Consider the following 16094-nt stretch of genomic DNA (forward strand, 5'->3'; position numbering starts at 1 on the left):
ATGAATCATTGGCAATCATTTAAGATCTATTTTATAGGAAATTATTCTTCTTCGTGATTCAAATGTATAACTGTTCTCAAAATGCTGACAATAAATACTAGAGGAAAGGACGTAAAAAAGACAGAATCTTTTGTTTTTACATACTAATGTTTAAATAAAAAATCTAAATACTTAAAAAAAAGTACTTAGATTTATCGAATTTTGTTGACCCTTCATCTGAAAGTTAAGTCAAAAATACCTTTAACAATCAACTACATGAAACAATTTTCGTGATAGGTAACTAATTGTTGGTGCCTAATCAGAATCCCATTATCTGTTGAATCACTTATCTATTACATGGACTATATATAACTATGAAAATGTGCGCCTTAGTAATAACTAGAGCACATGTAAATTTATCATAGTAATTCTAAATAATTTCACGTTAAAAGATTTGTCTCGATTTTTCTGTTTTTTTTTTTTTTATCCTCCGTTGTACATGTAAGAGCGTGTCAAATTAAACCGTCTATATATAAAATGATACATATACCGGATACTGCTTTAATTTACTCATACACACTACAATATATATATGTTTTAAATTTGAATAAGACGCACATAATTATATGGTACTGTTCATTTAATTTTTAATTTTATTTGAACGAGTAAATGAATAGAAAGTTTATTGCATTTTCATTCCAATTTCGTTAACAAAATATTAAATTACAACATGCTGCATGAATAAGTCTTGCAGTTCTCTGTTTCATTTCTGGACATGCCACGTATTTTTCCTGAAAAGAAATGGTTACAAGTATGATATAATTTCAGAAAACTGTAATAGTAAATACCTTACGAATAGTTAGCGTAAACACAATGTAGTCTTAGAACTTCTACGATGGCTATAACATTTTTTATAAGTTTCTACATAATATTCTTTGTGTGTGAGGTCGTTTAAAATGTGGTATGTTTATTTTTCTTCACGTTCAAGGTGCTTCTAAATACTGCTTCTAATTAAAGTGATAAATGTGTAGTTCCTCACTGAAATTATAAAAAAAACACTCAATTGTCTGATATTTGATTATGTTATGAACTTGATGTTCCTTATCTTTTTATTTATGGTCGTGTTAAAATTGTTTTGAATGACTGTATAAAAAGTGTAAATTCTGATATGAATAATGTCAAGTTCATGCTTACGAATTTCTACAAATTCTCAAAGTTATTTACTAAGAGAAGTATTACAATTCGACCATGCAGGTACCAAAGGTTTGGGATTAAAGAACTTTGTTAAAGTGCTTCGTAGTTTGCATATTATACTTGTAATACCGTTTTACAATTTAATACAACATTTTTTTTATGTAAAACATAAACATTCCAGAAATTCTAAATCATTGTCATTAGAAGAATTACGAAATAGGTAGACAATTTTCTAATGTTACACCAGTTTTAGTAAATGAAGTTTGAGAAAATGTAAACAACTATTATACAAGATATTGCATTTAAAATAGGTCTTTGATTAAAGTGACACTTTACAAAAGTGGTCCATTTTAGGTCACATTGTGTATTGAAAATGATTATAAGATCTTTTGCAATTAGAGCTGTCGAAAATAAGTCTCAAATAAACTGGAAACATGTCTTTAACAAATACAATGTCAGTTTTAATACACGTCGATTTATAAATCCCCAATGAAAGATCACTTAATACCTATGTTACATACAAAAATCATTCAGAAAACATTTGTTTAAGATATATTTCACTACACAATAATGACACAATAGACGTTGGCATAGATTTTGATATAGATGTTTTACCAATATATGAACAATATAAATAATATATAGTATATATTGTCATACTTACTCGCATTCGTCACAGTACCTTTAGTAATACAAATAAAGCAATATATAAATGTATACTACATGTAAAACATTAATATACAACGATTATGAAATTCAAATGTATTTTAACCATTATTTTGATGATCAAAGAGTAATCAAGAGAACCAATATTCTAGCGGAAATCAAAAGAACGCAAACCAGACTTCAAAATTACTTTAAAATACTTCAGGTGTACAGACGAACTTATTCATAAAATCATCAGTATAAAATTTGTTAATTATTTGTCAATCCCATCATACAGATATTCAATAAACTGGATAATCCTGACAATTGCATTGAGTAAATAACATTTGTCTGCTTTGTTATTGGTATCTGTATTCTTAAATGAAAAATGATAAATAATTTAAGATTTTAATGGCAATTAAGACATGATATTAGAAAAATAAAAACATTTGAAAAATACTTACAGGTGTGCGCCTTTGCTATAATGAAAGAGGGAAACAATCATTAAATATATTATTTTTATTCTTGCAAAATGTTTTAAGAATCAAGCAAAATTAGTGACATTTGAAACAGTCATCACACAAGCCACTGTATGTTTTTTTCTAGAGACATTTCAAAGTTTTTCAATACAATGTAAGAAACATTTTGGCTTTTATTGTTACTTTCTGGTGAAATGGCTTCCAATATATAATGTTAAGATCAAAGCCTTAACATGTATTTCTAGATTCTTTAAATATACTAATTCCAGAATTCCCAATATAGTGAATTTGGTGGGTTTTTGAAGAATCACCTTCTGTCTGATTTTACGAAGACTGCTACTTAAAGCAAAACAGGTTTATAAATTATCGTCTACGCATATTTTACGACAGATCTCAGTGCATTGTTTTATCTTCGGGTTTAACAGCATCTGGTATGGCTTGCTTACTGGACATACCTGTACACAATTTGTTGTGACAGTAGATTAACTTATAGCTGTATTTTTTTTATTATTTGTATTTTTCGACGACTCTTAAAGTAGTTGTAAAAAATAACTCACCTCACCCTGTGAATAAAGAGCAAATGAAAATGTTATATAATTCATTAAATAAACAGAAATCTCATAATATACTACTTAATGAGCAGAAATGAAATTGTCGATTATGTATTTTAATGTAATTAAACAATATTCTAAGTGGGTCATTATGTCATATAATGGGCTAATTGCATTTAGATAGTAGACCTGGGATACACCCAAATTTCAATTTCCTTTAAATGTGAACATGATTATTATACTAACTGTAGTACTTCTGTCAAATTTTTAAGAAAAAATTATCGTGCAGATTTTGAAAAATAAGGCTTAGAAAATTGGTGTTGGAATAATCACTCTTTGAATTAGGAAAGGGGGAGACAAACGTTTTGTTGACAAGATCAAACTTTCATTTATGCTGCCTTACATCTTCAATCTTCCCATTCATACAGCCACTGTTGAGAAACTTTTAACTGTCGTGTTCTATAACTTTTCATTTTGCTTAGTTCATTTCTATATTTATTTCATTTTTAATTACAAACGGTTAAGGAGCAGTGAACACAGAAAACAAAAATACCAAGTTCGGTTCCATCTAAGATTCGCAATGGATTGATTATGCTTTTGTCGACATGTGGTGTCTAAATTTAATATATGTAAAGTATCATTAACATTGTTTTTTATGACGAAAAGGCGTGTTACGGTAGAATGAAATGTTCGGACCGCTGGCTTCAGTTTTTAGGCAATATTTACTTGTCCAAAAAGGTTTTAGAAAACTTGCTGGGTCCTATTAAGCATGTCGATGCTATGGTCACAATTTTCGGCTAAAGTTAAAATTGTGACGTGAAAAGCATACTCCGAATCACCCGGAATGTTGCTAAAATATGGATAGGTAACAATGGAAACCAAAAAATCCAAAGAGTCGGAATTGCTCATTTCGAGACTTTTGAAAATATGAAGTCGTATCATTTAATTCATTGGAACAAAAACGTTAACCATTAAAGTAGATCCCTATATATGCACATTCATACTCCTGAAATCCGCTGATCGTTATCTCTTAATATTTTGAGAGTTAGTCACCATTTGCTAACTATGTGCAGAAATAAAAAAGTTTTAATGTGTTTCCGTATAGTTTTTCAGTGACCACAGCCACCAATTGAGTTACTAGAGCGAATTAAAAAGTACATCAATTGAAGAAGGCGTAAAGGTCATCAACAACAAGGATTTTTTTAAAAATTGGCATCTATGGTTGCAAATAAGTTGATCATTAAAAATAAAAGCACCAATAAAAGAAAACGAAACGTAACAAAATCAAATAACTCAATTACGCCACAATAGATTTTATCAAAAATGGTTCCATGACTAGATAACATTATACCGACATCTTATATTCAAGTTAGAATCTGACTGAAGCTTACTGTTTTCTTTTTAGAAATACTTTTTGATCACCTTTGTCTATTTTAGTAACGGCAGTAATATTTTCAAATACCATAAGGAACATGTTTGTAATATTTGGTAATAATTTGTTGGTTTTTTTTTAGTTTCAGGGAAGAATTTAAAAAAAAATAATTTACTAAAATGGCATAGCATGCTAACATATGCAATAACTCTCTAGACCAATCATAGATGTAAAAGATACCACACAGATAGACATACCAATTTGATCACAATTTGCTCAGGTACCCTTCAGGGGATCTTAATAAATAACACGAAAATGCAAAACGAAAATAAATAAACTTACAAAATGGTATTTCAGGTATATTCCTGAGGATATTATTATAACGCAATTATTCTTTTTTGATCCGCATGGTTCATATGTCATGAGTTTAGATTGGATCATAAGAGTTATATTTAAGAAAATTAGCTTCCATGTCATTAATTAAGATACTTACGTAGTAAGATATGGGTCTTGACTGAAAAAAGAGAGCATAAAACATAACCCAAATTCAGAACAAAAACGATTTGGATTAACATTGTTAGTGTACATAATGGTCTCAAGCTAGCCAGGCTACTTTATTGACGACATTTTATCATGCCCCTGTTTATCATTAGGTTAGTAGGTCTTAATTCACCAAAAACCAATACTAGTCATAAGCAGATTTAAAAGGAGGTGTGCCAGCTGGGGTTCTTTAGACAAAGAGTTGCTATGGCATTATTTGTCAGTATTTTTTTTTTTTTTACGAAGGAAAATGACATTTGTTTTAATAACAAGAGGTTCCCAGGAGGCTGAATCGCTTCCCTGGTAAAATTTTGTTTTTCAAAGCCAACAATTTTAATCAAGAAGACTTTGGAAGGACTTATCATAAGGTTCATTTCACCTTTTGAAAGTTTCTTTCTGTCTATTATAGTTTTTCAGATATTGGATGAAAACTGTAAAATAAAAACGCGCCATTTTTCATCTTTCAATGGCAATAACTCTTACAAGGAGTCGTCTCACAACTTTGATCCCTGGACACTGTTGTAGGTCTTATAATATGGCTCATTTCAGCAACGGAAATAATGTGGCTTAACCTAACGGTTTTGGAGATAATTGCGAAAAACTACTGTCTTTTTTTTTTTGTTTTTTACATGTTGTTATGCTTGTTTCATGTTCCTTGTTGTCCGTGTTTATATATCTTGATTGTGTTCTAAAATTTTAGGGGAGGTTAACTCTAAACAATTCATTCTCATGATTGTGCTTAAATCATGTGTACTAAATTCAAGTCTTTTAATGATAATATAGTATTATTGCTTGGAATTACCCTTAGGTTCTTTATTAAATTAAATGCCACATGTTTCACTTTACGCATAAATTACGTATAAATACTTACTCAGAACTTTGTTGAGTGCTGAAATTTAAAAAAAAAAAACAATTACGTTCTCACAATCACTGTCGTGTAATATACGATAAAAATGAACCAATTTAGAATCTGTATTGCATTCTTGGATTTTTATTGTTCATGACGTTCCTAATTGATCAAAACGTATTTTACAGCAACGATACAACGTTGTTTGAAAGTACGGAAGTTGAATTCTGATCTGGTTCATATGTTTTCCATGTGCTCATCACAACTGTAGGACCACCTTGAACAATTTTTTTTTCAATTTGAAGAAGGATATATGATTATCTTCCTTTGAAATGCTCTTTAAAATAGGAGCAAATGCTTCCGATATTATTTTAATCATTAAAGTCATATATTTTCATTCTGATAGGTGCTAAATATGCAAATTATATTAAATGTACACAAATAATTCCATACTAGTTCTTGGCTTATGAAAATATATGCTGCAATATTTTTCTTCGGTAAACAGACAGTTATTATCTGAATGAAGACAACAATTAACTTTGGCATTTCAATCATCAGACCTATATTAAATCAATCAAAGTTTTAAAAATTCAATATGTAAAAGGACAAAACACATTATTGTAATTATACAGGACTGATGAAAAGAAAAAAAAGTTGTACATTTAAGTCGCTTGAATCGGTTCTCAATTAAAATTTAAAATTCTCAATTGCGGTTTTGAATGTTTCTAAAATATTGGACTGTTTCCAAGATTTTAGTTCCATTTCATAGTATCATGATTCATTATAGCATAAGACTAGCATTAAGATCTAAACATTTCTCGAATTTCCTTACATTTGCAACAGTAGTTTATGCCATCATGATCATATTTGAAAGTATGGAATGCTATCATCTTCTTGAACGGGGATGTCATAATAAAAAAATTAATAAATTGAAATAAACAAAGATACCGTGGATTCTTAAACGAAAAAAAAAGTTTCCATGCATCAAAGAACAAGTTTGACGCTACATATATCAAGTAATATATCATTTATAAAGATGATTGATTTGGAAAAAATACTGCATCAAAATGCTGGTAGATGAGGAGTTTTCAATCTTGTTCAGTACATTAAACACTAAGTCATTTGAGAATTTAGTTGATATCCCATTCTTGTGAATTGTGTAAGTAATATTAATATTAACAGAGGTTTCTATCATACATACCAATTTGCATGTACTATTCCTTGAGATTTCAAAGATAGTATAAACCTATTTTCATTTCTGATAGGATGTAAAAATCGTAAAATCATCAACTTTACTTGTCATAAGATATTCGTGAATTGAACATTGTGTGTAGAGAAAATTAAATACATACATACCCACAGCCATAGCATTCGTAAATGTACGTCTTACTCTGGTTTTTTCTATCAAAGAAAAAAATGTTACATATATTCTTGCTTTTCAATACTTGACACTGTTCAAAGAGAAGAAAAACATTATTTCCGATTGAAAATGTAATTGTATAACTGATTCTATCAAATGATTTTATTCATGATTTTATAAGATTGGGGGATAAAAAGTATCTCGAAAATGAGGTTTTATATCTTAAATTAGATGAAGTAATAATGGAAACCAATAATCGAGGGATAACCAAAATAATGTATTCCTAGGATTAGGACAGGGAAAATAGACACAGACAACAAAAAACATGAAATAACTAACATAACACGTGCAAATAAACAAAAGTAAATGATCAATACAAAATCCGATGAAAAAAGCTATGTGCATGGAACAGGTGCATCGGAAAGGTAAATGTCCTCTGCATTTCAAGAAACACCGGCCGTATTGTTCATAATATCAAGTCCGGATTAACAAAGGAGGAAAGGAAGATGACATGGTAAACAAATCGGTTCTCATAGAACATATCCTGTTCCAGAAGCCCAATTGTACTATGACTTCATAGTGTCTGAAGTGTCCATTATCTTAACTTCTGATGAGATTTAAAAAATGCTCGGAACTGGGATACTAAAAAACGTCATCTTTATAGCGGAAGCTCAGAAAAAAAAAGATCTGACTAAACAATCTCCTTGTTTTTTTAAAATCAGCTTCAATGTCAGATCTTAAGAGTGAAGGACATGGTCAGCAAGTAGTGAAGCAAGATTTGTTCAGATTGGAATAACATGTCCACCACATTGGACAAATATGGTGTTGATAACAAAATTCAAGACTTTTGACGACATCTTCTGTGGTACATTCAGAAATGGTTTGGAAACGTTTTATATGTAGAACTTCTACCAATTACTACGTATATGTACTGAGGTGTTCGATCTTTCTTTAGAATAACAACGATACATGATTTTTTATAGATTTAAAGTCGGTATTTCAATTCACTATGAGGAATACTTGTATAAAAAGTTGACTAATCATAGGTTTTGATGTAATTATCTTCGAACAATAATCTAGCCCTGACGGTTCCGAAAAGATCTTTCGATTATTTAAGGTTTCGTAATGATTATTTACCACTTCAGGAGTTATTAGTGTCGTGGTAAAACTTTCCTCTTTGACAGCTGTAAGTTTGGAAGTATACAACTCTAAAGAGGCTTGGTAGTATTTTTGCAGATCCAGCTAAGAAGCGTTGTTAGAACAATTTTTTGTGGAGTTTTGGAAACCAATACTCGGACGGAATCGCAACATCATTGTCTCTTGATGATGTGAGATTAAAAGAGAAAAAGACATATCTGTGGTTTTACACTCTCTTTACTTTTGAGTGTGTGGTAGCAGTATACGCATGAAAACAGCTATTATTTTCTACATCTTCCTCCGATAATAAGCATTGAATACAATGCGTCTTGCAGACAAAAACAATGTTGTTTGGACTTTATATGCTGGTACTTTTAATAACACACTTGTTATGTTTATTAGATAATGTTACGTCAACATCATCGTGATATTTGAAAACGGATGTAGCATCGACAGTCGTTGACCAACGAAGAACTCTTACCCGTTTTTTGTTTTTTTTTTTTTTTATTATTATTATTATTAATTGTTTTTTGGCATAGTCCTTCCCTACATCCATTATGATGTCAAACTCCAACCTATGGACGTTATTTTGGGACCCTTTACAAGGAATTTACGAAGACACCCGTTTTATGCTCAGTCTAAATGTAAAAAAGACGTAACTTTGAGGATCATATTTTAATGGAGAATTTAATCAGTAAAGTCAGGTGGTTAAGTCTAAATTTTTCGCCTTACCGAACTTGCCGCCTGTTGGAGTGATCTAAACTTGCAATTTGGCGTTGGAACTGACAAGAAAGTACACAAATTGACACATAGATTGATTTAAACCAAACGATCTAAACTAATAACTTTTCTGTTGATCAATTGATTTATTAAAATACAAAACAACACTTGAAAGTGCCGGAAATATTTGTTTATATATCTACTTACATCTTCTGTTTAAGCTTCTTCCTATAAGTTGATTTGTCAATCTCGCTTCAATTATAAAAAAATAAGTAATTCATCAAGTCAATTCAATGTCGTTTACACTTAATTAATTTGTTTTTGTTTTGTTATTATTTTTTTGTCATGTCTTTAGTTTTGTTTTGATTGTTTTTCTGTTGGTTGTTTTTATTTTCCTGTTTTTATTTAATCGGGGTTTATTCAGATTATGAATTCCAGTGGTATTATTATTGGAAGTGGTGAAGTTGATGAACAATGGATTTGAATATTTATTCGTATGTAGTTGTAGTGATGCCTTAGCCTAGTTTTTGTTTATGACTTGTACAAAAAATTAATCAATTTTCACTAATGATTCATTTCGCGATCAACATGCCAATTCTCATACAATACTCAAAATAAGCCTGATTATTTTTTCTTTGGAAGTTCGTAGTGACTTCCATGAATTGGTAAATCATGAGCCTAAATAAACAAAATAGTTACTAGTAATATGTCTCCCTCGCTGACAAAAAAACTTAGCTTATATTCAAAATGTTAATCACTGGAATGAAAGTGCCGGAAGGATTTCAACATTTATATATAAAAAAAAAACCAATGTGAGATCTACATTTAGTAAATAATGGTAACAACACAATTAAATTAATGCATGTAAATTTTACCGAATTTGTGAACAATCCGAAACGCAGTTTCAGAAATAAGTTGAGTTCACCAGATATTACTTAAGTAATGAAAGGAGAGGGATGGCTACTATTACCATGTGCCATGAGCCTTCATCGTATCTAGGTGGATATCAATTGATTTCCAGTTCTTTAAAAAGAAATAACTCTGATATTATTATTTGTAATTTCATTAGTTTTGTTAAATAAAAAATGGTCATAAACAACAATGTGAAAACGTTTAGCCGTCAAATGCACGAGTTTACTCATCAATGCAACATTTAATTTACCTAGTATTAAGTGCTCCAAACAAATTAGAAATTGTGTCATGACTCATTTGTTTAGGAGTGTATCCCATTGTTGGCACTGACGTTAGGATCTCAACCGTTATTTCTTCAACGTTTGATTTCAGTTTATCTATTCGCTTGTTAAATGTTTCATCGTTCACATCTTGTTGAAAAGTTTGAAATTGTTGTTCGAGTTTTTTAATGTTCTCCAAATCTCTTTTAAATTCATCCTTAGCCTTTATAATTTCCTTCAGCTGTCTTGATTCGTGACCTTTAACCCACTGAATGAGTTCAACAACCTTTTTGTCAACAAGCTTTTTCAAGCGACTCCCCTCGTCGTTAATGGCAGCAATAACAGTTTTGACCTCCTGCTGGTACTGTTTTGTTGTTTTCTCAAGTTGTTTTGTGTTTGACTCTAGAATTGCTATCTTGTCGTTAATCTCCTTATTAACCTCTTTTCGTAGCTTCTCAGCAAATTCTGATGAATCGGTCATTTTATGACCGTTGTGAGTTTTCAAAACACAAATTCTACAGACTTGTGTATTACACGGAATACATTGGTAAATAAACAATTCATCGTGCTGTTTGCAGTAGGTTTTTACTATCTTACTGGTATCACCTGATGTAAAAGTATGGTTTTTGGTCATTTTTGTTTTTAAGTGTCCAACTTTACAGTTTTGGCAAAACAATTGGTCACACTGCTGGCATTGGTACTGACCTGCGGCACTGGCACATATCTCGCAGGATTTAGCAGCTGTTTGTGCCATTGTGTTTGTATATTGTATCTAGACCCTATTAATTAAACATTAAGAATTATATAATAGTTTTCGAAATTAAGTAAAACACTGATACCTTTAAGATATCGCTATCGATGAATTATCGAGCAGAAATTGAAAGGCTAGGGGACCGTAACTCACACGTATCGAGAATTGAATCCCGGTATCTATAGAAAGGCAACGGTCGTTAATCCATTGATACCGATCGAATAATGATAAATACCGCTTGGAATCGCTAATTAATTATGGTTAATCAATTCAAACCACCGCTATGCGAGAATGAGTACAACGATGTGTGTTGTTTATGGGCACTGTTGGGTACCGGAAAATAATTCAAAATCAAAGTACTCATGTACTGAATCCATTTATATCGATTGTTATGATGTATCCATCAGCATCATGAAAACTGATTTATTCAACGGGTCATAGTTTACCTTTCCTCGTTTGTCTACCCCGGACTTGACTTTTTATGAGCAACTCGTCGGGTGTTTCTAGGAAAGCAGAGGACGCTTACCCTACCAGTGCACCTGGTCCATGCTCCCAGTTTTTAGTGGAGTCCGAGTTGCTCATTTACTTTTGTTACTTTGTATGTATGATTTTAGTTACTTTATGTTCTTTGTTGTGTATGTCTGTTTTCCATGTCTGGTCTTTGTCCCTGGATTATATTCTTTTGATTACCGCTATAACCTTGGTTCCCTTGATTACTCTTTGCATTTTTACGCATCATATAATCGTCGTATTGCATAAGTAGGAATTAATAGGAAATAAAGAGGAATCTATTTCAAACATGTATGAATTCAGGCTAATTGTTGTAAATTCTTAAAATTGAGCTCTTTTGCTATCCTGAATAAGAACAACATTAAATTTATCTACAAAAATCACACCAAAATTCATTTGGCAGGAAAGCAGTGCTCTAGTTTTCGATATATTGAGGTTTGCTGTTGGTTTACATTGAATATTTAAGTGAATTAAAAGAAAACTGTCCAACTTACTGCTCAATTCAACTTAGTAATTAGTAGCTAGTACATTAGTTTAGGGTGGATCAAAGGACGGACGTGTTGGGCATACGCCCTCTTGAAATTGCGTGAGAACTTGATTTTTCTGGACATCTATTTCTAGATACATGAACATTAACATTGTCGCCTATGTCTTACCGTATATACTTTCAACTATCAAGTTTGTTGAAGGAAATACTAGTCATGCACTTTTAAGAGTCTGGATCACCTACATGTCTATATCGTAACACATGGCAAAATTACCAAATATAATGATTAATACAAAAAGCAAGATCACCAGACCACAGACTGACACCATTTTTGAAAAAAACTGCATTAACGAAATTTATATGCCAGCGTCAACATGTCTTTTGGGGCTTCCATTTTCCCGAAGCAACAACCGTACTAAAAGTTTGTTAATATTTAGATAAGAAAATAATTTGTATTTTAAGCTGCCAGGTTATAATTGGTTTAAATGCAGCGTTATTTTTATTATCATTATTGTACATTTATTTATTTTATCAATTTTGTTCTCTTTTTCCTTTTTTGTCTTTTTGGTTCAGTAGGAAAAAATATGAAAATATCTTTTGTGGTCATAAGTAACAGAATATCGGTCTAATGCAAAGAAGACTACATTCTTATAAATGCACAAAATAGTACGGGATACAGGTTAGTCTTCCCTTACGTATAAAAATGATGTATTTGGCCAAAAATTAGCGGTACATTATTCATTGAGCCCTCTTTATACAAGTTTTTTTTTAAACGGGAACAACTGCTTTCTTTTTATACACCATGTTTTGTTTCAATTATATCATCCTGCCATCGTTGGTGTCGTCGTCGTCGACGGCGGCATCCATTAACTTTAGTTTATTAACAGCTTGAGTAAAACTTATCCGTTTTGGAGTCCAAAGGGTACAAAATTGAGCCACATTCCAATTTTTTTCATATATATTTTTTTGTCTGATTTTGATTTCCTTTCAATTGGATTCCTTATAAAAAATCTATGTTTGCGTTTTACAATCAGATTTTATATATCTCTTACGTTTCGAGTTGTAGGGAGTCAAAGGAGCTACACCCCCAATGGACTTTTTTTATTTTCAGTCCGATTTCAATTCTTTTTATTGGATTATTTATGAAAGAAATCTCTACATGAGTATTTAAATCAAATTTCAGATATCTCATCTGGTTTCCAAGTTATATGGAATCAAATGATCCACATCCCAAAAAATCGACTTTTATTGTAGGTCCGTTTTTCAGTTTTAGTTGTATCCGTTTGAAATCCAAATTGAGTTAGTGGAGTCCGAGTTGCTCATTTACTTTTGTTACTTTGTATGTATGATTTTAGTTACTTTATGTTGTGTATGTCTGTTTTCCAAACATGTATGAATTCAGGATAATTGTTGTAAATTCTTAAAATTGAGCTCTTTTGCTATCCTGAATAAGAACAACATTAAATTTATCTACAAAAATCACACCAAAATTCATTTGGCAGGAAAGCAGTGCTCTAGTTTTCGATATATTGAGGTTTGCTGTTGGTTTACATTGAATATTTAAGTGAATTAAAAGAAAACTGTCCAACTTACTGCTCAATTCAACTTAGTAATTAGTAGCTAGTACATTAGTTTAGGGTGGATCAAAGGACGGACGTGTTGGGCATACGCCCTCTTGAAATTGCGTGAGAACTTGATTTTTCTGGACATCTATTTCTAGATACCTGAACATTAACATTGTCGCCTATGTCTTACCGTATATACTTTCAACTATCAATTTTGTTGAAGGAAATACTAGTCATGCACTTTTAAGAGTCTGGATCACCTACATGTCTATATCGTAACACATGGCAAAATTACCAAATATAATGATTAATACAAAAAGCAAGATCACCAGACCACAGACTGACACCATTTTTGAAAAAAACTGCATTAACGAAATTTATATGCCAGCGTCAACATGTCTTTTGGGGCTTCCATTTTCCCGAAGCAACAACCGTACTAAAAGTTTGTTAATATTTAGATAAGAAAATAATTTGTATTTTAAGCTGCCAGGTTATAATTGGTTTAAATGCAGCGTTATTTTTATTATCATTATTGTACATTTATTTATTTTATCAATTTTGTTCTCTTTTTCCTTTTTTGTCTTTTTGGTTCAGTAGGAAAAAATATAAAAATATCTTTTGTGGTCATAAGTAACAGAATATCGGTCTAATGCAAAGAAGACTACATTCTTATAAATGCACAAAATAGTACGGGATACAGGTTAGTCTTCCCTTACGTATAAAAATGATGTATTTGGCCAAAAATTAGCGGTACATTATTCATTGAGCCCTCTTTATACAAGTTTTTTTTTAAACGGGAACAACTGCTTTCTTTTTATACACCATGTTTTGTTTCAATTATATCATCCTGCCATCGTTGGTGTCGTCGTCGTCGACGGCGGCATCCATTAACTTTAGTTTATTAACAGCTTGAGTAAAACTTATCCGTTTTGGAGTCCAAAGGGTACAAAATTGAGCCACATTCCAATTTTTTTCATATATATTTTTTTTGTCTGATTTTGATTTCCTTTCAATTGGATTCCTTACAAAAAATCTATGTTTGCGTTTTACAATCAGATTTTAAATATCTCTTACGGTTTCGAGTTGTAGGGAGTCAAAGGAGCTACACCCCCAATGGACTTTTTTTTATTTTCAGTCCGATTTCAAATCTTTTTATTGGATTATTTATGAAAGAAATCTCTGCATGAGTATTTAAATCAAATTTCAGATATCTCATCTGGTTTTCTAGTTATATGGAATCAAATGATCCCAAAAAATCGACTTTTTTATTGTAGGTCCGTTTTTGAGTTTTAGTTGTATCCGTTTGAAATCCAAATTGAGTTTTAGTGGAGTCCGAGTTGCTCATTTGTTTTTGTTAATTTGTATGTATGATTTTGGTTACTTTATGTTGTGTATGTCTGTTTTCCAGGTCTGGTCTTTGTCCCTGGATTATATTTTGTGATTACCGCTATAACTTTGATTCCCTTGATAACTCTTTCAATGATATTTCAGATCTATTTTTCGGTTTTCGAGTTATAAGGGGTCACAGAGCTTACACCCCAGCTTTTTTCTAGCCCGATTTCGAAATGCTTTTCTTTCTTGTAAATTTCAGCCTGCGTTTTTTTAAACAGATTTCAGATATCTCTTACAATCCTAGACAAGTTTTGTTTTTATTTTTGGAACAATATTTGAATTTTTTATTGAATTTCAAATTGAACGCAGTATTTTGTCCAAACCAGTTATTGTGTCCATAAAGAACTCTAAGTTTTGTACTTAAGGGTGTTAAAAATTAATATTATGTTCTTACTTGCTGCAAGTGATAAGAGTTAGACGGCTGCGGTTGTATTATTTTGTGCTCCTCGAAGCTCTGTATTGTAAATATATTTAAATTTGCCCATAAAACATCTGCAGACCACATATCATATATATGAGATAAGTATACTTCATAATTTTCATTATTGTAAATAAAACTTGAAACATCTTTAAAGATATTATTTATCATATGGCAGTTATGGCTCTCCATATGTTTGCTATAATAGACGTAAGTATTATAAATAGAACCCAATTGTAAACACGTAAAACTTACACTTTTTTAAATGTTCTATAATTTGCTTTGTAGACAGTGATTTTTAACAATAAAAATAAAATAACTTTAAAGGGCTTTTAAAGGAGCTAGTATACGATACGTAATGTATACTAGAATTGCATTTTCACATGTTTGTTATTGAGTAACCAACACAAATAAAGAAAAAAGATCAATATCTTCATTTTCGCATTTTGAAATGAATATTATGCATAAAAACTTACCTTTACGCGGACTTCAACCGAATAACAAAATTCGTCAAAGTGAAGATATTAGTTTGCACTAACAGGAATACAAGTTTCACATCTCCGGTGAAGCATAGCTTAAATTTAGATCAATATACACTATTTAAAAAGGGCTTTCAATACAAGTTATGTATTTAAATCATCAATAACATATGGACGGACGAGTGTGTCATAACGTTCCGATATTTAGAAATCATGCTATCATATTTTGAACTTACATTACAATGGGCAGACTGAAAAAGTTTTAAAAGATGGATGACGAATAAAGGAGTTCCAGAAGTATGTATTCAAGGGCAGTTTTCTTAAAACTGCGCCAAAGTTTGTTCATTCCTAAAGGACAACATATTTTTAGCTTGAATTAATGACCCACAAAACAAACACGATTGAAAGTTATAAATAAATACATGTTCAGTATACTTCATAAACATAAAAGAAAAAAATAAATGTTCCTAATGCTAAAACGAGGGGAAATAACAGC

At 31.1% G+C, this 16094-nt stretch overlaps 1 protein-coding gene across 1 annotated transcript; it reads right to left on the reverse strand.

Annotated features, from left to right (window-relative positions):
• Positions 1 to 649: 649 nt before the first annotated feature.
• Positions 650 to 15770, reverse strand: LOC148616999 (uncharacterized). The gene is made up of 9 exons (XM_088584231.1): positions 15596 to 15770; positions 9987 to 10775; positions 9032 to 9076; positions 6964 to 7008; positions 5632 to 5649; positions 4714 to 4734; positions 2283 to 2860; positions 1838 to 1855; positions 650 to 770 (listed from the first exon to the last, which is right to left on the reverse strand). Exons 2-7 carry the CDS (start codon positions 10748 to 10750, stop codon positions 2851 to 2853), a joined length of 903 nt encoding a protein of 300 aa, XP_088440357.1. The 5' UTR covers positions 10751 to 10775; positions 15596 to 15770; the 3' UTR covers positions 650 to 770; positions 1838 to 1855; positions 2283 to 2850.
• Between the last annotated feature and the right edge of the window lie 324 nt (positions 15771 to 16094).

Source organism: Perna viridis, chromosome 5 (assembly GCF_037379345.1).
Source record: "Perna viridis isolate PV_CMFRI_1.1 ecotype Kerala chromosome 5, ASM3737934v1, whole genome shotgun sequence".
In the NCBI taxonomy this organism is placed as follows: Eukaryota; Metazoa; Mollusca; class Bivalvia; order Mytilida; family Mytilidae; genus Perna; species Perna viridis.